A 22,841-nucleotide genomic window follows, 5' to 3' on the forward strand; every position below is an offset into this window, starting at 1 on the left:
GGCCGAGAGAAGATTTTCCTTCCCTTTACTCTTAGCCTGCTCCATCTGCCTGATTCATTCAGTGAAGCCACAGACCAGTGTTAATGACAACACATAATGGATGTTATTGATGACAGTGCGGCTGAACTGAATCAGGCACAATGAGCAAAAGGCTGAACATAAAAGGTAAAAGTTTCTATCTACGGCAAGAGTGGGAGAGTAAATAAAGACTTGGAAGTTTAAGAGGGTTTCTATAACTATAGTAATACCTCCCATTGCTCCAACACCTGCTATCTGAGGATTGGATCGTGCTTCTCAAACACTTTGCACTTCATAATACCTCTCGGAAGCAGGTAAGGGGAATATTATCATCCCCATTTAACAGATGGGGAAACTGAGGCCCAATTTTCAGACATGCTGAGCACTCATCTCTCCCACTGAAATCAGCAGGAGTTGCAAGTGCTCAGCCTCTCTTAAAATCAAGCTCTAAGACCTGATTTCCCATTCTCTGCTCTATTCTGGAGACCCCCCAGTGACCCCCATACTTTTACCACTAAAGTTGCTCTTTGCCAGGCCCCAGTGCCAGCAGAGGAATGGGAATATTATACAGGACATTTACTACCCATTAGTTATGGCCTGCAGTGCACTCTGACTCTTCCCTTCCTTCCCTCATTCCCAAGAGCAAAGTCAGCCTAGAACACGTGCTTGGTCGGCTGCGATCCCCACAACTTTTGAGATGAACTTGAGGGCCCAGCACCCCAGTCCCCAACCCCTACTAGCTGCTAGCACTCTTCCAGCTCAAACCTGCCAAGTTTTAATGACAACTGCCAAGTTTCCCTGCCCTACCCACAAAACGCGCTACACGACTGACTGAGGTCTCACTGGGACCCCAAATATCTCACACAGGGTTTCTCAAAATCTAGAGCTGGTTTTGCCCCAGAGCCACTGTGTCTCTGCCTCTGCATTTGGAGCTTCCTGGAATGCTTAACTGCGTGGCCTGCATGCTCCTGGCTGAGGAGATTAATGCTTCAGGACCAGGAATAGCCTCTGGGGAAACCATCCATGGAATTGCTTCCATGGGCTAGAGAAGTCAAATGTTAGGTGGACCTACCACAGCATGGATAATGGGCCTGGTTTTCACCTCACACCAATGAATGGAGTTACCTCGGGGCAAGCGAGAGGCAAATCAGGCCGAATGATTTCGTAAGTACCACAGAAGCAAGGCAGAATCTGAACCTATCCCCTTGGCATCCAAAAACAGACACTACAGAAAATGCTCTATTGCGAGAGGTCAGTCTAAAATCCTTCTCTCTCCCCCCCACCTCCTGGGAATCCATGGCAATGCTGCTAGAAAACAGAGCCGCCTCTTCTAAAAAACATGCGAACAATGGTAAGTTCTGAATTAAGAGACATGCCACTGAACAACACATATTGCTAAAAAGCCAGTGCTTTTAGTAAAGAGGGGTGAAAAGCAGCAGGCTGCTGTAATAATCCCAGAGGTAATTTATAGCCACATTCTTCTACCAACTCAACTCTATCAAGCAGGGCTTCCACCTGAAATGTTATGTAAAACATTCGTTGTTATATCTACTTAGACTGACTCCTCCAAAGCTACATTTACCTCTTGAAAGGAGCTAATTTGCTGTACAATTACTACATCTAGGTGGTAGAAAGAACAGACTGTGCCAGTTTAAATCAACTTTAGCCACCTACCACAACACACTGAGATATAATGAGCCCACAGAAGTAGCAGCAAGGGAATTGCAGACCTTCTGAGTAGGGATGAACTAAACTGGGCTGGAAAAGAAAGTGATAGTACTGTACCTCCAATCTAAGAGGTGCTCAGAGACCAATGGGCCAACTTCTCTCCTCAGCTCTGCCAGTCACTTGTACTCAGTTACACTGGTGGGGCTGCATGATTCTAAGGAATAAGTCCCACTCAGTATGTTTATTGTGGGCTCCAGCCGATTGACCTCCTGAGACTGAAAGAGAAGACGACTATATAACAACTCAGTGTCCTTCTCTTCTTTTTCTTTGTTGATTTCTGGGTGTAGTGGGCTTTCTGGCTTGATCTCCATGTGGGTTCAGTGCTGGGTAACCAGAGTACATAGCAAAGGGGCTACTGGTATTTCTCCGTAGGAAGGGGTTCATGTTTCATGTCGCCATTTACACAGAATGGCCAATTTAATTCTCATCTCCCTCTTTTACATTCACCATCACACGTTTAATGGACTCACTTGTGTTATTCGGTTTGTAGGGAGCATTGGCTGCGTGCTGAAAGCAAGTGTGATGGTTGGAAGGAGGCTTTTCCAGCTGTCTTCCAGACTCAGAATCTATGGAGTGGAATGTCAGAGTGTCTAGATGGGAGGGGGAGGAAGAGATGTGGACCACTAAAAAACAACATGTAGTGATGGGCAAGCATACAGTGAGACCTGAATAACGTGCACAGGTACCCCTTTGAATAATATCCAGCAACATGGGGCAGCCCATATAGGGCCAACGAACTGTTTGAGATCATGAAACAGAGCTGGTGATCTGCATTAGAACAGTCTGTTCACACGGATTCCCCTGAGGCTGTCGAAAGTTCTGATACTCAATATGCTGCTACTGTATGGTTCCTCCGTCCTCTACTCCTGGTAGCACTACACACCCTTAGGCAATGACATGCGCGATGAAATCTGGATTCACGTGCCAACATGCAGAAAATCACTTTGACTGCCCCAAAGGAACTGCTGACATGGAAGATCACTAAGCAGTACCAGCTGTTTCTTGGTACTTGGAGTGAGGCAGTGGAACAGGATTCATCTGCACAGTGCACGAGCCGTCAGAGTTAAACACAATGTCTCTGCAGAAAACGATCTGCAGGTGTCCTGGGACATCCGCAGAGGACCATGGAGGGACTGAAATAGACATGTGACAAATGGGATATCCATTGCTATTGTTATAATTATTATGTTTGTTCAATGACAAAAATATATCGGACGGAAGAGAAGTCACCTGCATCTGGTTTTGAAGGAAAACATGTTTGTGTCCAATATTTTGGACTGAAGATTTTTTGCCAAGATTTTACTTTCCACTAAGATTATCTGTGTGACTCTGCCTCAAATCAGGGAGAACTTAAATCATTTACCATGCCTGCATAAAGCTCATTTCAAGCAGGTACCCACCTAGCCCAGCCATCACAGATTAGTTGATTTCTTAAAGGCATCACAGTAGAGGTGGGTTCACTAGGAACTTGGGGGAGGGCATTGGCTTTATGGATCGGAACATGAATTGTTTAGATTGAAGTCAACGCAGTTTTGCCATTGAGGGCAAAGCTCAGTTATTTTATCACCCACTTTTTTATTCAGGTGAAAAGGAGTATTGTTTCCCTTCTAAAGTTGGTACTTCCTATGAGAGAATTTAATATCAATTTGTCATTCATGAATGGTTTTCCTGCCCACATCCATCTCTTTAGCCCCAAGAGGTGGTTTTCATATTCCAACCCTTTGACATGCAGAATTTATGACAGACACCATTTATCTGCTTCACACATAGTTGCCAGGAGTAGGCACAAAGCAAGTTATGATATTTTTTTTGTATATGATGGCTGCTGGCAACAACCCATGCAAACTAGTTTCATTCTCTAAACTAGGCATGTTAGACCATCTGTCTGGGAGCAAATGAAACATCCCCTTTCCAGTAAATCTAGCAAACTGGACACAAGAGCTTTGAATGGGCCACAGAGATGTAAGTTGGAAGTGAAAAGGCATCACCCTTACAGAGTGCAATTTTCCTCCAAGGAAATTTTCAGCACTAGTAGTTACCCAATGAGAAGAGCAAAACTGTGTGGATTAAAAGGATTTGTCAGTTCGAATTAATAAAGATCAAGCTGCCGATCCCCACAATGTATCCAGCTCCTTCCAGATGCCTCCTGACTCACTATCTGAATTCTTCGATTTCAAACAGAATGTTGTATTTTCCAGTGAGATTGCCATCCTGAAGATCTGGGGCCTTTCCTTTGTTTACTGGTTACCCAGTCAAAGGGCTAAGGCCTGTTCCACTCCTACTTGAGACCCATGGGAGCCATTCCAGCTTTAAACAGACCAGGGCAGCTTTAAGGTCACTTGGCACTTCTCTGGCAGTGCAAAGTGGCCTTAGCTGAGCCAACTCTCTGGTTCTGGGACTCTCCCCTAAAACCAGAATTGAAAGAACTGGATACTCTGTGAATGCTGCACACTCAGCTGTAGCTCTCAGTCTCAGCAATCCTGCACCGGATGAGCTCAGCAATCTTTTATCACATGCACATATGCTCCTCCATATGCCTTGCTCCAGGAAACCCGACTTACAAATAACAGAATTTGTCTATATGTGCAAGCTCTAATCCTTCAGAGATACTCTCCCTTTATCATCCGAGCTGAAAATTCTGAGATGGAAGAGAAAGATGATGAAAAGTAAGGGAAAGATGACCATTTTGCAAGAAAGACCCCCATTTTCTTCTCAGATAAAATCAGCACCAGCTATGCTCAGTTAAACTGCAGGCATTGCTGGGAGCGGCTTTAAACACACACCTGGGACATTCTTAACCACTTCTGAAGTTTGAGAATATAAAACTCCAAACCTGAAAATGGCAAGAGAGAAAAACTAAGAGGAAAACCAACCAACCAATCAGCCCCACCTGCAGGTGACCAGTTATACACCAGCTCATGGAGTTCACAGAAATATTGTTACCCACAATTTGCCTGACATCTACTTCCTTAAAAACTCTTGGGTCTTTCTCAGTGAAAAAAAACATAGTTGGTCTTCTCAGTGTAGTTCTGCATTTTTTTAAAGGGGGGCTTTCAGATCTGCTCACTCAAAATGTCAATTTAAGGCACCAGTGAGAATTCCTTCTGAAAGCATCCCAACAGCTATTATTGTTTCTGCGGTGGTAGTGCCAATCAGGGACTGGCCCCCACTGTGCAAGGTGCTGTACATACAACGTTACGCAGTTACAATGAAATCTTTTACTAGTGTTGAAAAGACTAAAAGCAGGAACAAATACTCTTTCCTTGCAGAAAGTTCTCAGCACTTTAGGTTTTATCAGCCTCGGTCACCGTCTCTCCCAGTGCACTGGCCCAGACGCACTCTCTCAGCTCCCCTGGCATTCCTTCTTAGTGCAAAGTGATGGAATGAACCTGTGATTAGTTCTTCAGAGCAGAGTCTCACACTCAAGACAGGCCACCCCAAATGCTGCACGCAGTCAGAAACTCATGTGCTAAAGACCACAGTCTGAACTTACGACGAAATACTGTGAAATGAAGGGAGCAATAAGGCAACCATGACCCAGACCTATGGCAAGCTACAGCAAAAGAAATTATGGTAATATTGGGCGAATCCTCCAGTGCTCACTCTGGCAGAACTCCCACGGACACATAGGAAGGGTTGGAAATGACCCACGTATCTACCAAAATTAGGCAGAAAGTGCAGGGAGATGCACTGAAATGGGATCATTCCTCCTCTCCCTAAAACCCACAAGTTTATATGGATATATTTAAGACTCTGTAATATTCAGAGATGAAGAAGAGATATTAGATTCTCCACCTGGCTTCCGGGCCAATGCAGGATTTCCCCCACAGAGCATTCTCACTGATACACTAACTTTGGATCTCCATGGATCTAGCAGCCTTGGGGTTCTGACTCAAGCAGTCCAATGAAATCAATAAGCCATCCAGCAGCGCAATTTCTTTCCTGAGATTCCCATTTTATACCAAACAAGAGATGCCTCTGAGTATGTTCTACAAAATTCTTCCAGCTGCTGCTTCTTCTACAGACAAACATTAATTGACTGAACCATGGATGCATCTGTATTTACTTCAAGTTGCTCTGTGTACATTTAAAGAAGGGTTGAAGTCCAGAATCCAAATGTACATGGCCCACGGCAAATTAGTGAGTCGATTCTCCAGTTATCCACGGTGCTTTCATCAGCATCACTTTCTCTCCCACCCCAACACTGCTGAGCTGTCTTCTCCAAGCTGCTGTTCGGCAATTATTATGCCATTCACTAAATACCTCTCTCCTTAATATGAAATTGGCCTATGAAGATAGTACCCTCTGCAGAGACACAATCCAGTTCGGCAGAGGTGTCACGTGGCAAGTAAATGCAGTGTTACGTGGCGATCATTATTAAGGCTGTATGCAGCCTGCAACAGCAAGGTGTGAAAATTAAACTACCGTAAAACAAAATTTTACAGGATACAAACTGCTTGGCTCCGACTACCTTTCAGCCACTCTCACTGCCATTGCATTTGAATGGGCTGGCCCAGCAAACCACCCTGATGCTGCACAATGGGAGAGGGCTGTCAGCAAGCCCGCTGCTGCAGTGAGTAGTCAAATACGTCTCTGCTTGTCTGACAGCTGCCATCTTGGCTGATACACCAGGGATTGAACTAGAGACTTCCAGAGTTAAATACATACAGCCTGAGCTAAAGAGACACAGCTTGCTTGCTGGAGCTATGACAGACACTTATTCTTTGTGGACTGGGCACAGCTACATTTGGGAATGAGATTATATGGTGGGATTGCCTGCAACTGTATGGGACTGCACTCTATGAGCTAGGAGGTCCCTTCCAGCCCTATGTTCTACATTTCACTTAGTCTGTTACATTATATATGGCACTGCAACTGTACTGTAGATTCAAAGGAGACGAAAACAGCGCTAACCATTTAGTGCTCGATTGCCATACTCTTATGCTAAGGAGCCCTATCAACGGGACTAGTCAAGGGGAATAAGGGTATCACAGTCTGGCTGTTAGTAGAAATGTTTGACCCTCCTCCTCTAAAACAGGTCAAAACCAAAAGCTTCTCTTGGCATCAGGCTGCCATTTCTAGAGTAGTCTTTGGGTTGTGGTTATTTGGAAGTGCCATTTGCAGTGACGGAATCTTACATTTACGTGGAGGGAAAGAGAAAGAGTTTGCTCTGCTGACCAGCTGGACTGTGGTAGAATCCTCGGGTCAATTCATGATTCCCACTGAAATGTATGAGAATTTCAATAGTGATTTCAGTGGGACCAGGATTTCCTGGAGGGCCAACTTCTGCCACCTCTTCCTCACACTGATGCCACTCGTAGTCCCACTGAGTAGCGATGCTAAAATCTGCCCTTTGCCATTTACCCTTTCATTTCTTGGGATCCCTTCCTCCACATTTGAGTAGTCCTTCCACCAGATTATGTATTTAGCCAGTCTTTTAGTGGCCTCCGTTGAATTTTGATTCAGTGCTTGGAACACAAGCAAGTTCTAACAAGGAAACCCCTATAACAACTGTACTGCAGCTTTCTATGGCATTATAGTTCCCAGCAGCAATGTTGATATAAAATGCAGAGTAGCTGCCTTTATTGTAGGATACTGTAATATTTTCCAATCATGGAATAGACTATTGGGTTGGGATCAAAGAGGAAACAATGAGTAGAGGCTATTTTGTCCCTCTCTCTGTCCATCCTCTTGTTATCAGATTTTCTGACCGAAATAGCTCTAAACTCATAGCTGTTGCAGAGATTAGCTACCATGAACTACTGGTTGTCATATGGTTTAATTAGGTAAAATATGTTCGAGTGAGCATTTAGTCACTTGATATGTAAACAATGAAAACAACAATATTTTGCTACAGAGACCCTGAAATCTATTCATAACATGCAAACATGAAGAAAGCTGTTTGTGTATGCATATTAATTTAAAAAAAAATCAGAACAACAGAAGTGGAGTAGGAAAAAAAAATCCTATGTTCAAAACACTGTCTGGGTTGTGTCAGTAAGGGTCATTTCACTGTGACACATGGAGCTGCAGCAGAAACTGGAACGAAAAGGATTTGTGCGTTTCCACTTCCTCATTGCAAAAAATAAAATCCACAACCCCCAGTGACTGCTGCTGCTCAGAACAAGCCAGAAGGAGTGGAGAAAATATGCAGTAGTAGGGGTGACAGCAACAGAAGACAAATAATGGTGGGTTTCCAGGGCTGGAAAATTATGAAGAATATTATTGGTGAATATAAATAATAAAAATAAGCTATTTGTGACTTGGTGCATAAATATCAAAAATTCTGAAAATTTCTGTTGAAGTAAATATTCCAAAACCCACCAGTTCTTGTATGGCAAAGTAGCCAAAGCAAGGAAAGAATGAATGTGTGGTGATTGCCTGAGATATGTAGCTGGAACAGACTTACACAACTAAGGAAACAGAACCGTGTCTGAGGCACCAAAAAGGCAGCAATAGAATGGTAATTATACATGATTAACATGGCATCCTATTAGGACTACAATATGCATACAGAGCAGCATGCATTTAATCGTACTGTCATTTTGAGTCCAAAACACCATCCAAAGTTGTATTCCTAAAGCAAAAGGAATATTCAAGATAAATTAGCACGGTGGTTATAAAGCATAATCATTTAGATAATACTAAAATATTATATCCTGATTCCCAGCTCAGTGCCCTATCCATTAGACCATGCTGTCTCTCACAGGTATTTTGGATAAGTATTTTGTCTGTGCATTTAATTGCCGTCACTCATTCACAGGCAGGGAGTGCTGCAGAACTAAACTAAAAATCAGGAGTTAGGAAGGACTCTTGATATTTTTGTTTTTAATCGCACTCATTTCTGATCACAGGGAAACACTCTCTTTCCCTTCAAGTGAGGCCCTTTAATTACCTTTTGAATGGCAAGTAATTGAGATGTATTATACAGTGCTTTTGTTTATAGTCACACTGCTGTTATAAAACCAAATTCTATACGACCAGCAATTGTGTCTGCCACTTCCTATTATCTACTTAATCACACCCTGGTCTGAGTTAGCTATATTGCCACACACAAATGGGTATTTATTCAGCAACATCTGCAGGTATCGAGGCCTGAGAACATACATCTCTCACAAGGAACTTCACAGTTTAAACACTGCTATGATTTCATTTGTAGCTCCTGCATAGATGAACAAAGTTAAAGTAGTCTTATGAAGCTAGCCTACCTTACAAAGTAAAAATCCAAGTTTCTAACATGCTCATTAATGTTTGGCTCTGGAATCAGATGCCATTAATGGGAAACACGGCATTGTTGATTGCACAAGGAATAATGAAATCATTTTACTTCGATGAACACTGTAAGGGAATTAAATTTGCGTCCACTTTGTTAGCCTGAAAGGCTTTCTGCAGGTTATCAATGGGTTGTGCTAAATTGCAGATGACAATGGAGCCTTGAGACCATGTTAGCTTCTTCTAGCATCCAACTGGAAATTCTCCTGCATCCCCAAAACACTGTACCTTTCCTTGAACAATTTTGCATAACTCACTTTTCAGAGCTTAATCATATTAGAGGGGTAAAATCCATATGCACTGGAAATTTGAATACCCTCCAGAGTCGCATGAGCAAATTTCTGGAAAACACCAACACACGTCACACCTGAAAAATACTAGTTTTTAGGGCTGTTGATTAATCGCAGTTAACTCAAGTGATTAACTAAAAAAAATTAATCACAGTTAAAAAAATTAATCACGATTAATCACAGTTCTAATGGCATGGCTAAACAATAGATTCCAATTGACATTTATTAAATATTTTGGATGTTTTTCTACATTTTCATATATATTATATTCTGTGTTGTAATTGAAATCAAAGTGTATATTATTTTTGAATACAAATATTTGCACTGTAAAAATGATAAAGAAATAGTATTTTTCAATTCACCTCAGACAAGGACTGTAGTGGAATCTCTTTGTCATGAAAGTGCAACTTACAAAAGTAGGTTTTTCTGTTACATAACTGCACTCAAAAACAAAACTATGTAAAACTTCAGAGCCTACAAGTTCACTCAGTCCTACTTCTTGTACAGCCAATCACTAAGACAAACAAGTTTGTGTACATTTACAGGAGATAATGCTGCCCTCTTCTTATTTACAATGTCATCAGAAAGTGAGAACAGGCATTTGCATGGCACTTTTGTAGCCGGCATTGCAAGATATTTACATGCCAGATACGCTAAACATTTGTATGCCCCTTCATGCTTTGACCACCATTCCAGAGGACATGGTTCCATGCCGATGACACCCATTAAAAAAAAAAAGTGTTAATTAAATTTGAGACTGAACTCCTTGGGGCAAAAATTGTATGTCCCCTGCTCTGTTTTACCCACATTCTACCATATATTTCACGTTCTAGCAGTTTCGGATGATGACCCAGCACATGTTGTTCATTTTAAGAATACTTTCACAGCAGATTTCACAAAATGCAAAGGTACCAATGCGAGATTTCTAAAGATAGCTACAGCACTCGACCCAATGGCTAAGAATCTGAAGTGCCTTCAAAAATCTGAGGGGGACGAGGTGTAAAGCATGCTTGCAGAAGTCTTAAAAGGGCAACATTCCGATGCAGAAACTACAGATCCTGGACCACCAAGAGAGAAAATCAACCTTCTGCTGGTGGCATCTGACTCAGATAATGAAAATGAACATGTGTCGGTCCACACTGCTTTGGATTGTTATCGAGCAAAACCTGTCATCAGCATGGACACATGCCCCCTGGAATGGTGGTTGAAGCATGAAGGGACATATGAATCTTTAGCACATCTGGCACGTAAATATCTTGCAACACCAGCTACAACAGTGCCGTGAGAACACCTGTTCTCACTTTCAGGTGACATTGTAAACAAGAAGCGGGCAGCATTATCTCCTAACAAACTTGTTTGTCTGAGCTATTGGCTGAACAAGAAGTAGGACTGAGTAGATTTGCAGGCTCTAAAATTTTAATTTTTTGATTTTTGAATGCAGGTTTTTTTTTTAACATAATTCTACATTTGTAAGTTCAACTTTCATGATAAAGAGATTGCACTACAGTACTTGTATTAGGTAAATTGAAAAAAACTATTTTCTTTTTTTACAGCGCAAATACTTGTAATCAAAAATAAATATAAAGTGAGCATGGTACACGTTGTATTCTGTGTTGTAATTGAAATCAATATATTTGAAAATGTAGAAAACATCCAAGAATATTGAAATAAATTGTATTCTATTATTGTTTAACAGTGTGATTAATTTAAATGTGATTAATTTTTTTAATTGCTTGATAGCCATACTAGTTTTACATTTTAACAGCACAGACTGAATCTCGCATGAAAAAAAAAAAAAGAGAGAGACAGAGAGAAACTACATAGAAAATATCCAGTCTTGCCAAGCAGCTGGGTAATGAACCTCCCTAATTTCAAGCTCTACCTCCAACAATATATAAAATGGAAGCAGCATTGGATTGTATTTGCAGGATCTACATATTGAGGTTTTTCTCAAGAAGATTTTGCATTTGATCACATGACAACACAATGCCACTGTAGCTATATCAAAGATAATCTCTCAAGGTAGCTCTAAAGCAGAGTTATTTAAATAAAAAATTCAAGAATTACTGTCTTTTCTCTGGTTTTTAACAAAAGCCTACTCATTGTGATCACTGTCATGTATTTCAGAATACAGCAGTAGCTAATTCTTAAGTGTGCGTGTAACCCACCCCCAGTGCTTGTATCTCTGAAATGCATTCATATTACATAACAAATTAGACTTGTAAGTGCACAGCGAACCTTACAGCATATCTCCTCATTACAGTGCTGTAGCAAACATATGATGAACAATAAGGACTAAGCCTGCTTTATGTCACCTGTTTGGAAATACATGCTTGATTGTAGGATGTACCAGTAGGTTTGTTTAAAGCACACTGCAGTACTGGCTTGCATTGAATTAGGAAAGCTACAGCAACTGTACCTTGACTAATCCAAAATCCATTAAGCATCCTAGCGTACAGTTTTCAGAGTAGGATTTTTTCCCTACCCAGTCAAAACGATATTAAATAACTGATCATTAGCAAATTACTTTAGCGAGTCAAAATGTGCACCAGCCTAGGTATATACAAGAGAATGCGGTTGCGTGGGAACTGCCCTTCTGTCCTCAGCATGGCTGGGTGAATATTTATTTGTTCTTTCAAGAAGTATTTCTCTGAAAAGCAGAGCATGAGGAAAGCAGTAATTCTTTTCTGCTTCTGTCATCAGAATACCACCACCCTTTGGTCATGCTCTAATACTTTTCCTTTGAAATCTCAGAGTTACAGGTCTTATTTCCCATATTTGATAGGTGCTTATTATAAGGCTACAGCATACATTAAACTATTTAAAGACATTACTGGATTCTGCTTTCAGTTACACTGGGGTAAATCAGGAGGAACTTCATATACTTCAGTGGTTTAATTCTAGAGTGTCACCAGCATAGCTGAGAGAAGAATCTAGGGGCGTAGGTGCTATGTAAGACCACTTTTGCAATGGAGAAGTGCTTTTTGTACAGGAAGGCCATTACAGAGCAGTTATTTACAGTAGACCCTCTGCTTCAGTGCATGACCTCAACAGATACTCCTAGAGCAGAGCAGTCGTTCTCAACCTGTTTACCACTGTGGGCTGCATATGAAGCTCTCTGTGTGTTATGTGGGTCACATCCATACAACATATATATACTCTCTGTATGGCCCTGAGAATGTCACACGAGCCACAGGTGTGTGCTGTTTGGGCCGCAAGCGGCCCGCAGGTTGAGAACCACTGCCCTAGAGGATAGTTCAAGAGCATCCCCCCATATTTTGATGCTTTGCTACTCTCTATTGGTCTCTGCATGCCAAAGAAGAAAGGTGGGGATTTGCTCTTGGGATTCTGTGTACATCTGGCCTGATGCCGCTCTCACATACACCAATTCTACATGGTTGAAACTGACTCCAGTGGAGTTACTGTCAATTCACAACAGTATAATTGATAACACCCTACAGATTCTTATGAGCTGCTGAAGTTCCCTCTTAAGTGGAAATCTGTTCCTATCCTGGCAAGTATTTGTTGATCTTAATATTACGCACACTGCTGTCTAAGCATGAACACCTGTGCTTTCTCTTTTTTTTAAAAAAATGCTCCAAAAGGTGATTAGGTCTCTGAAAATAAATAGTCAACATGTTTATCATATTTCACTTGTTGCTGAAAACTGAATGTAGAGTTTAAATAGGATCTAGCATTATGAAATATTCACTGGCAACAGATTTGTAAGATACACACTTTCACATAACCCATTGCCAGGAACCTGAGCACATTTAATATGTAATTTGCAAGGCTTCTAGACACATCAGCTGCAAGTGCAACTATTTTCTAAGTAACAAGAAATCAGATGGCAAACAACTCCTGGCTTTTTCAGTGCTACAAGTGTTTCCCCAACTAGTGACTACACAAGTTCCAGCCATGGTATTTAAAATGCAGTGTGTTTTCCACATCTTTCTTCACAATCCCTTGTGAGTGGGCATACATTTGGCAGGCTGGCATTTCCACTCCTTATGTAACAAACTACTCAGCAACATGGAAATTTCAATAACAGCTATTTGCGGGGTGGGTTTTGCATACAGTCGCCAAGAACAGAGCCAGCGTTGTCTAGTGGATAGATAGGGCGCTGCACCAGTATTCTACAGACCTGGGTTCTATCCCAGGCACAGCCACTGACCGGCTTGCTGACCTTGGTCAAGTCATTTCACCACAGCTTTTCCCCTTTATTTAGATCTTTGGGGCAGGGACTATCATTATATGTGTGACTGGGGCCTCTGCATGCTATTGGAGTATAAATAAGAAAAATTCACTGGTGAAAGGGTTCCACTGTTTCTGTTTTAAACTATTGTGCATTGTAGCTCTCAGGTGTAAAAGAGACAATCGTTACTTCAAGTTGGGCCATCATGTAAGTGTTGCAAAAACAAGCTTGTACTAAGCCAAAGCTCAGTAGAAATGTTTCCATAATAAAAAGCAATCCAATGAAAACAGTTGTTTTTAAACCAACAAATATTGCCTTGCAGCATTTGAAACCTCAAGCACTGTATCAAGGAGAAAAAAGAAAGTGGCACTGACTATAAACAAAAGTGAAACTGATGTCATGGATTTCCAGCATCCATAGCTAAAGGAAAAAGCAAGCACAATAGTGGAAAAGTGACAAGCAAATTGGAATTTTAAACTTCTTTTACTTGTAATAATCTAAGGGGGACATTTTCAAAAGGCACAATTGGGCACCGAATTCCCATCAGTGCTTTTGAAAAGCCTCCCACCCTCCACTGTTCCTGGTCTCATAGTCAATAAATGTGTCCGTTTGCAACATGTGGCTTTCAGTTGACAATATCTCCTTAAAAGCAACAGCTACGTGTAATCTTCCTGCTCTCACTGAAACCAGTGAAAATTTTGGCTGAGAGAGGCAGCAGGGTTCGGACCATATGTTGTAAAGTACTTGGGGAGCCTTTGGGGTAAAAGCACCATGTACATTTAAGATACTTAGTATTATTTGGCCCTTGATGTTTAATATGAATTGCTCCATCCTATATGTATTAACATGTGTATTACAACTGCAGCACCTATGGGTCTCATCACGCTAGGTGCTAAAAACGAAACCCCCGATCATGCGAACGCTTATGCACATGCTTAACCGTGAGTATGAAAGTAATTACATTGACTTCAGTGAACTACAATAAGGCCCCAATCCTGTAATGAGCTCCGCCTGGGCACAGGGGTTCACTCGCATGGAATTCATTGCTAGATCAGGGTCTAGGAATAAAATGATAGACCCTGCCCCTATAGAGCTCAGAGCCTAATTTAAGACAGTGTGTGAAAACAAGGCAATACTTCCAAAGACTTCAGTGAAGCCAGGATTTCATCAAGGGTGTATAACAAAGGAGGAGTGGGGTAAAAGTTGCTGCCATAAAGAGTTTTAAATAGGGTAATAGATAATTTCATCATCAGAGATAGGAACCATAAAAATCCCCAAAGTTTAATCATGAAAAAGCTAAACATTTTCAAGTTTCACCTCTGTTATTTTGACTGTGCCAATGAACATGAGGGCTGCTTTTTCCAGGCAAAAACCTGCTGTTTTGCTGCAAAATTTTGCTTTGAGGCAAATTTTCAGAAAGTTCCTGATCTCTTTTGAATGATAAATTTCATCATGTTGACCACAAACCAACCAAACTACCAACCACATAAAGGGTAAAAACTTCATACTATGTTAAATTCTCACAAACTTTGGTAAATAACTCAAGAATTTGTAATATCAAGGTTTTGCTTGGCCCTGGCTACAAATATATGAAGGCACAGAGGAGGATTGTCGGATAAAGTCGGGAAGGATGGAATTAACCAAGCCAAATTTCACTCTCATTACATCAGTGCAATGTCGTGACTATTTGTGCTGAGAGTGTTATAGATACTTGGGTTGCAACAGTGCAAAATCTGATCCTTCACATGTTAGGTATAAGATACACAGAACTGAAAGGCTAAAATCATTAACATATAGGGTCAATCAATCTTCTGCTAAAGCCAATGGAAAGATTCCCATTTATTTTAATGGGAGCTGGATTGGGCCCAGAAAATGTAGAATAAAAACCAAAAGTACATTTAAACAATGAATTATCATGCGTTAGACTACGGTAAAGAGGACAAGGCAGCTCTCTGGCAGCATCTCTTAGGTTTAATTTAATCTGATACATTGCAGATTTTCCTGCACAATTGTTATTAGGCCCCTATGGAAGCAAGTTTGGGATGGCTGTACTGTTTTGGGAAACTGATTCTTTCTGTCTCCTGAGGTCACCAGTGATACATAGTAAACAAAGTTCATTTTGAATGACACGTTTTTAAACAGAATGGCAAAGTCATTATCCACCCACGATAAGGTATTTACAGTACATCTGCACTAGGATCATTGCCTCTGTCTGCGGTTCCATAGCAAATCTCTCCCAGTGGTATGCATATCAAATTGGTTCAGCTGAGAAGTCCAGAGATGATTTTTCAACCTGCCCATGCTGCAAACTCTGCCCCTGGAATCTGAAAGCCAGACTTTCCCTGCCTCTTATGTTACCGCCAGCAGTGAAGATCCTGCAGTCAGAAAGGAGCAGGCATGTTTGTCGATGATGCATGGAACAGAACAGAGTCCAGCTTGCTGTCTCCTTAACCTGTCCGTGCAGGGAATAATCTTGTCTGTCAGTTAAATGAGCAGACCTGACTCAGCCACTGCTAAATAGCACAGTGCAGTTTGTACATCACCACTTTTCTCAGTCGGGGTCCTAATGCCTTTTCTGATTTTGGACATCCCTGTCCTCCTTCCCTTTTCCCCTTCTTTTCCTCCCTTCTCCATATTTCTTTGCCCACAAACTTCTTCCTCCCTCCATGTGCCTTACAGGTCCAATTAAATCCTCCCCACACTGATCGCCCTACACACCCTTCCTATCGTTTCCTGCCATGCACATTCCATATTTCCCTGCTGCTGTTCCCTGCATTGCCTCGTGGCACACCTGTTTGGCTGAACTCCACTGGGAAATCAATAACTTGATTAGGAGTGGAGGAGGCCATCATTCTTAGAGCACTCAGTCTGCTCCTCTGATGACCATCACTGCATCTGAAATACATCCTCTTGAAGCATCATGTCAAAGAACGGTGATTACTTAACATGGGTACTGGAAAAGCTTGGTGTTGACTATAAAATAAGGATCCTGTGAAGTTGGAATGGCTTCAAAACGTACTATAACACACCCAGCCCTCTTTAATTTCCTCCTTCTTGTAAACTCTCAGCCCCTCCCATTTTATCTAGTGATATCTGGGAAGAATTAGAGATGAATCCAAGAAGGCAGTATTATGGTCATGTTTAGGTTGTGGTTGAGACCGAATCAGGGCTAAGGTTTAGCAGCAAATTCAACAGCACTGAAATCACATAAGCGAGTCTCATGAGATTTTGGCCCCAAACGGTAATATTTTAGCTGCAGCACCCAAAGCTATAAAATAGCACCAACCCTTCTAGATTAGGAGCTGTCCCAGAACCAAAACTGTAGAGGCAGGGGACATGAATCCACATGCACGTAACACTCTAAAATTAAAGGAGTTCAGATGTGAAGTTCTGGTTTGGTCCACCCAAACCTAGCAACAATGCAGCATACCAGCTACTGAGGGCTTGATCCAAAGCCCAGTGAAGTCAATGAGAGCCTTTCCAATGACTTCAACAGGCTTCAGATCAGACTACTTATACAAAGAGAAATTAAGACAAATTGTAATATGCATGCTTCTAAAGATATAGAGGTAAATTCCTTTTCTCTCATCTTTGTAAGTATATTTTTCAAACATTGTCAGTTACAACTAACAAGAATGCAGTGATGATTACAGGGCATTTCTCATTACCATTCACCCTGTTTAACTAGACATATGCTGCAGCCTATAATTTAATCTCTTATTTGCATATTATTTATTTTTCTGGCACCTAATCAGTAATCTAGGCCTCTCCCAAAATTCAGAATACACCAGTCATGGTTTATAATTTTCCAATACAATACTTTAGTTCATCAAACCCCCACCCTTTACATATTTCTAATACATTCATCTACAAAAAATAAAGACATTTTTAAGACATCATCTGATTCAACCTTTTATCTCCAGTTTATTCTCCCAGCTCCCCTCCTAATAACCTGATAGATTTCCATACATTCTAAAGTCAGAAGGAACCTGATCATCTAGGCCAGTGGTTCCCACACTTCTTCCACTGCTTGTGTAGGGAAAGCCCCTGCCAGGCCAGGCCAGTTTGTTTACCTGCCACGTCTGCAGATTCAGCCGATCGCGGCTCCCAGTGGCCGCGGTTCGCTGCTCCAGGCCAATGGGAGCTACTGGAAGCAGCGCGGGCCGAGGGACGTACTGGCCACTGCTTCCAGCGGTTCCATTGGCCTGGAGCAGCGAACTGCAGCCACTGGGAGCCGCGATCGGCCGAACCTGCAGACGCGGCAGGTAAACAAACCGGCCCAGCCCGGCAGGGACTTTCCCTGAACAAGTTTGGGAACCACTGATCTAGGCTGATCTCCAGCAAAACAAAGGCCAGAGAATTTCACCAACCTTCCTAAATGCCAACAAGAAAAGGTTATTGATCTAGGAATGAAATAAATACAGTAATACAAAAACCACCCACAGTACAATCAATGCTTCTTGCGACATGGATTTAACAATTTAGGCCCTTAGTGTATATAGGAATGTATAACTCTTCAAGGGACAAATAAAAACAGAGAGATCAATAGAGCTCGCTCCTGTTAGTCCTTTCTTCTCCTTATATTACTGGTTACTGAATAATAACTCTAATCTCTCATTAAAGAAATATTCAACCACAGGTCTATGACTAGATGCAAGAAATGGAGCCTCCTGTATCCTCTTTCTTTAATTCACAAGTCTTGTTCCATTACCAGTGCTGATCCAAACATTAGTAACTTGATTTGACAAGAACTATGAATTTATTATGCTTTTTTTGCTATAGTACTTCCTCAGAACCCTTTTATAAACTTCTCTCTCTTTACAATCTCTGCAGATTAATTTATTTTACCGCATTTTAAAAGGTCAGAACTTTTCATCCTGACACCAGCTTTGTTTTCTTGGTGCTGCCTCCTTTTTTCAAGTGCCAGAGCATTTTGTTATGTGGTGACCCAGAGATGAGGTACCATATTCTGAAGGGGGGAATCTTCTCATGAAATACAAGATTTCATATCTGGTTCATTTTGTTTGAGATTTCTGTCTTACTCAATAATTTAAGAGGAACTGGGCCAATTGAAATTCATGCAATTATTCTAATCAATATTGGGCCAAATTCTACTCTTATTTACACTACTATAATGCAGTGATAATGGTTCCACTAAAGTAATGGCTCCGCTGAAGACAGTGGAGTGACTCCAGATTTATACCTGTGTCAACGATAGACTGACTTTGGTCCATAATTCTAACTCACACAGCTTTTCTGTGAGTGTCACTGCAGATTAACATGATGCTGTTAAATGGCTCCACAGGCATTCCAGAACACACTCTGTGTTCTTTAAACACCAAGAAGGCCAAAAAGGACTAACGTGTATAAGGAATTATGACAGACCCATGGTGGAGTAACAGGATTTGCAATAAAGGCACTCATTTCAAAGGAGAGTCTTGTTTGTGTAATCTGTGGAACCTATTTTCAGATTGTCCACATAGCTAAGGAGGAGAAACCTTTGCTTTCACCACAACAGTCATGCCTGGCAAAAAAAACAGCAACAACAACAAAAAAACTAACAGCAGAACCATCACATCTGTTCACTAGCGCAGGTGTATTTCTGCTTAGAAAGTCAATGCTGCCATTGAAAGAAACAAGGTAAACAAGGTCAAACCCAGGTGTTTCTGAGAGTCAGGTGGCTATTTGCATCAGCATAAAAGAGCCGGGCAGGAAATAAACTGAAGAAAATATGAGCCTGTCCCTGCAGTCTGATTCAGACAAAAAAATCATATGGGGCTGAATTCTGCATGGCCTTATCCCACTGTTTATTCGCAGGGAAAGCAATGCAGGGTTTGCCCTGTTTGCCTGAATGGCAGCAGGGTGGTATGTTCAAAGCCAGAAGTCCAAAATATTGACTTCAGCGAAGTTACTCTCCATATGGACAAGAGAAAGAGACTTTAGAAAACAGAACCAAGAATAGGTGCAAAACTGGTTAACTGCAGGAACATAACTGTCCCCCTTGGCCAGAGGGGTCTGGAGTCAAATCAGCAGAGAAGTAGCCCCAGGCTCCCTGAGGGTGCCTCTTCCTGCTCTAGGCTGCAGGAGAAAGTGCATTTCCATGCAATCACCTCGGACGTGATTTGACCCAGAGCAGCCTGGCCCTGCGGTGCGGAGCGCTCAGGGGTGCCCCCCCCGGATCAGAGGGGGAGCCCTAGTTAAAAGGTGGCAGAGTTGCCGCAAAGGGGCAGCGAGGCGGGAGCCCAAGGCAGGGGCAGCCTGCAGGTGCCAAGGGAGGGGAGGCAGGACGGGGGAGGGGAGGCGGGCGGGCGCTGCAGGGTGAACGGGGGGAGGCGGGAGGAGGGGGCCCCGCATGGCGCTGGAGGAACCGGAGCCCCGGTGGCACCTGCCCCGCTCGGGGGCTGGGCGCGCCCCCCGCCCCTCTCACCTCATCCCCGTGGCCGAACTGCAGCCCCAGGGCGACGAAACGCTCCACGCGCACGAAGCCGGCCGCATCCTCGTCGCACACGTCGAAGACCTCCTTGAGCTTCCGCAGGAGCCGCATCCAGTCGGCCTGGCCCCCGAGCCCGCCCGGCTCCATCCCGGGCGCCTAGCTGCAGCCCCGCGCCAGGCGCCAGCCGGCAGCAGCCATGACCGCCCGGCTGCCTCCCGCCGGCGCGTGACATCAGCCAGCCGGGGGAGGGACCACAGAACTGGGGGGGAGAGGAGGGAGAACCAGGGACGGAGAGGGGAGGGGGAGAGCCGGGGGAAGGGGAGAGCCGGGGGAAGGGGAGGGGGGAATGGGAGAGCCGGGGGAAGGGGAGAGGGGAGGGGGAGAGCCAGGGGAAGGGGAGAAGGGGGATGGGAGAGGGGAGGGGGAGAGCCAGGGGAAGGGGAGAAGGGGGAGGGAAGGGGGAAAACCAGGGGAAAGAAAGAAGGGGGATGGGAGAGGGGAGGGGGAGAACCAGGGGAAGGGGAGAAGGGAGGGGGAGAATGAGGAGAAGGGGGATGGAAGAGGGGAGGGGGAGAGCCAGGGGAAGGGGAGAAGGGGGATGGAAGAGGGGAGGGGGAGACCCAGGGGAAGGGGAGAAGGGGGATGGAAGAGGGGAGGGGGAGACCCAGGGGAAGGGGAGAAGGGGGATGGAAGAGGGGAGGGGGAGAGCCAGGGGAAGGGGAGAAGGGGGATGGAAGAGGGGAGGGGGAGACCCAGGGGAAGGGAAGAAGGGGGATGGGAGGGGGAGGGGGAGAGCCAGGGGAAGGGGAGAAGGGGGATGGGAGGGGGAGGGGGAGAGCCAGGGGAAGGGGAGAAGGGGGATGGGAGGGGGAGGGGGAGAGCCAGGGGAAGGGGAGAAGGGGGATGGGAGAGGGGAGGGGGAGAGCCAGGGGAAGGGGAGAAGGGGGAGGGAAGGGGGAAAACCAGGGGAAAGAAAGAAGGGGGATGGGAGAGGGGAGGGGGAGAACCAGGGGAAGGGGAGAAGGGGGAAGGGAGAGGGGAGGGGGAGACCCAGGGGTAGGGGAGAAGGGGGATGGGAGAGGGGAGGGGGAGACCCAGGGGAAGGGGAGAAGGGGGATGGGAGAGGGGAGGGGGAGACCCAGGGGAAGGGGAGAAGGGGGATGGGAGAGGGGAGGGGGAGAGCCAGGGGAAGGGGAGAAGGGGGATGGGAGAGGGGAGGGGGAGAGCCAGGGGAAGGGGAGAAGGGGGATGGAAGAGGGGAGGGGGAGAGCCAGGGGAAGGGGAGAAGGGGGATGGAAGAGGGGAGGGGGAGAGCCAGGGGAAGGGGAGAAGGGGGATGGGAGGGGGAGAGCCAGGGGAAGGGGAGAAGGGGGATGGGAGAGGGAGGGGGAGAGCCAGGGAAAGGGGAGAAGGGGGATGGGAGAGGGAGGGGGAGAGCCAGGGGAAGGGGAGAAGGGGGAGGGGAGAGGGGAGGGGGGAGAGCCAGGGGAAGGGGGAAAGCCAGGGGAAGGGGAGAAGGAGGATGGGAGAGGGGAGGGGGAGAGCCAGGGGAAGGGGAGAAGGGGGATGGGAGAGGGGAGGGGGAGAGCCAGGGGAAGGGGAGAAGGGGGGTGGGAGGGGGAAAACCAGGGGAAAGAAAGAAGGGGGATGGGAGAGGGGCGGGGGAGAACCAGGAGGAGAGGGGAGGGGGAGAACCACGGGAAAGGGAGAGGGGAGGGGGAGAATGAGGAGAAGGGGGATGGAAGAGGGGAGGGGGAGAGCCAGGGGAAGGGGAGAAGGGGGAAGGGAGAGGGGAGGGGGAGACCCAGGGGAAGGGGAGAAGGGAGGGGGAGAATGAGGAGAAGGGGGATGGAAGAGGGGAGGGGGAAAGCCAGGGGAAGGGGAGAAGGGGGATGGGAGAGGGGAGGGGGAGAGCCAGGGGAGGGGGAGAAGGGGGATGGGAGAGGAGAGGGGGAGAACAAGAAGGGGGATGGGAGAAAACTAACAGCAAAGAGGGCAGCATGCTTTAGTGGTTAGAGCATGGAATTGAGGCTCCGGGAACCTGGGTTCTATTCCTGGCTCTGCCACTCGCCCACTGAGTCACTCCACCCCACTATGCCTCAGTTTTCCCCATTTGTAAAATGGGGATAATACTTGTCTTCCTTTATAAAGTGCTTTGAGCTCCACAGCTGAAAAGTGTCATGTAACAGCTCAGTATTAGATGCCAGTAGAATATAAAATTAAATATTAAGATTAAATGGAGGAGGGCTGGGAATGAAAAGAATATATGTGACTAGGATAAAGAGAAGGCAAACACCTGTCTGATCCAGATAAAGCGAATAGTTGCATCTTTTCTTAGTTGCATCTTACTTTGTGCTACTCAGAAAACGTCCCGCAGCAGTATTTGTTTGTAAGAGGGGATATTGCATGGTGATATAAGTCAGACATGACTAACTCATTTAATGACTCATGTGCCATTGCAAGTTAGGCCTTCCTGTTATTCAGTGTAAATTTATCCTTTCTTAATTTAAGCCTTTTGCTACTTTCTCTGCCCCCCCCATCTTAAAATAACCCTTCTAGTCTATATCCATGAGCTTTCTGAGAAGTGGGTCAAAGGAATGGACAAAGAATGGTTCCCTCTTTCTGAACCATGCCTTCGGCCCTGTGAATCTTGGAGGCAGCCTTTGGAGCAAGTACCATGAGTTCATTTAGGCTTAGGTACTTGATGGCTCAGAATCTGGCCAGTCACTCTTACTTTTGCCAAAAGCACCGCAGTTGTTAATAAGCACAAGTGGCCATTACTCCAGTTTTAAATTGTGTGTGATTTTATGAGTGATGTTTTGCAGGTTGTCAATAAGGCTGCTCACTTAAAATGCTCTGTGCTAAAGATTTTACAGTTAGCGCTGGACTTTGAATTGAAACACTA

At 44.4% G+C, this 22,841-nt stretch overlaps 1 protein-coding gene across 2 annotated transcripts in view; it reads right to left on the minus strand.

The window, feature by feature from the left end:
• RAB11FIP4 (RAB11 family interacting protein 4) overlaps nucleotides 1–20,186 on the minus strand; it is a 199,452-nt gene extending 179,266 nt beyond the window's left edge. The window contains exon 1 of one of the 2 annotated variants that reach the window (XM_037914098.2): nucleotides 19,931–20,186. In XM_037914098.2, coding sequence (XP_037770026.1) covers nucleotides 19,931–20,083 — 153 coding nt within the window. In that variant the 5' untranslated portion in view covers nucleotides 20,084–20,186. The remainder of the gene's footprint in view (nucleotides 1–19,930) is intronic. The other variant, XM_043527659.1, reaches the window with a different exon arrangement.
• Between the last annotated feature and the right edge of the window lie 2,655 nt (nucleotides 20,187–22,841).

The sequence above is a fragment of the Chelonia mydas genome, chromosome 14 (assembly GCF_015237465.2).
Source record: "Chelonia mydas isolate rCheMyd1 chromosome 14, rCheMyd1.pri.v2, whole genome shotgun sequence".
NCBI lineage: Eukaryota > Metazoa > Chordata > Testudines > Cheloniidae > Chelonia > Chelonia mydas.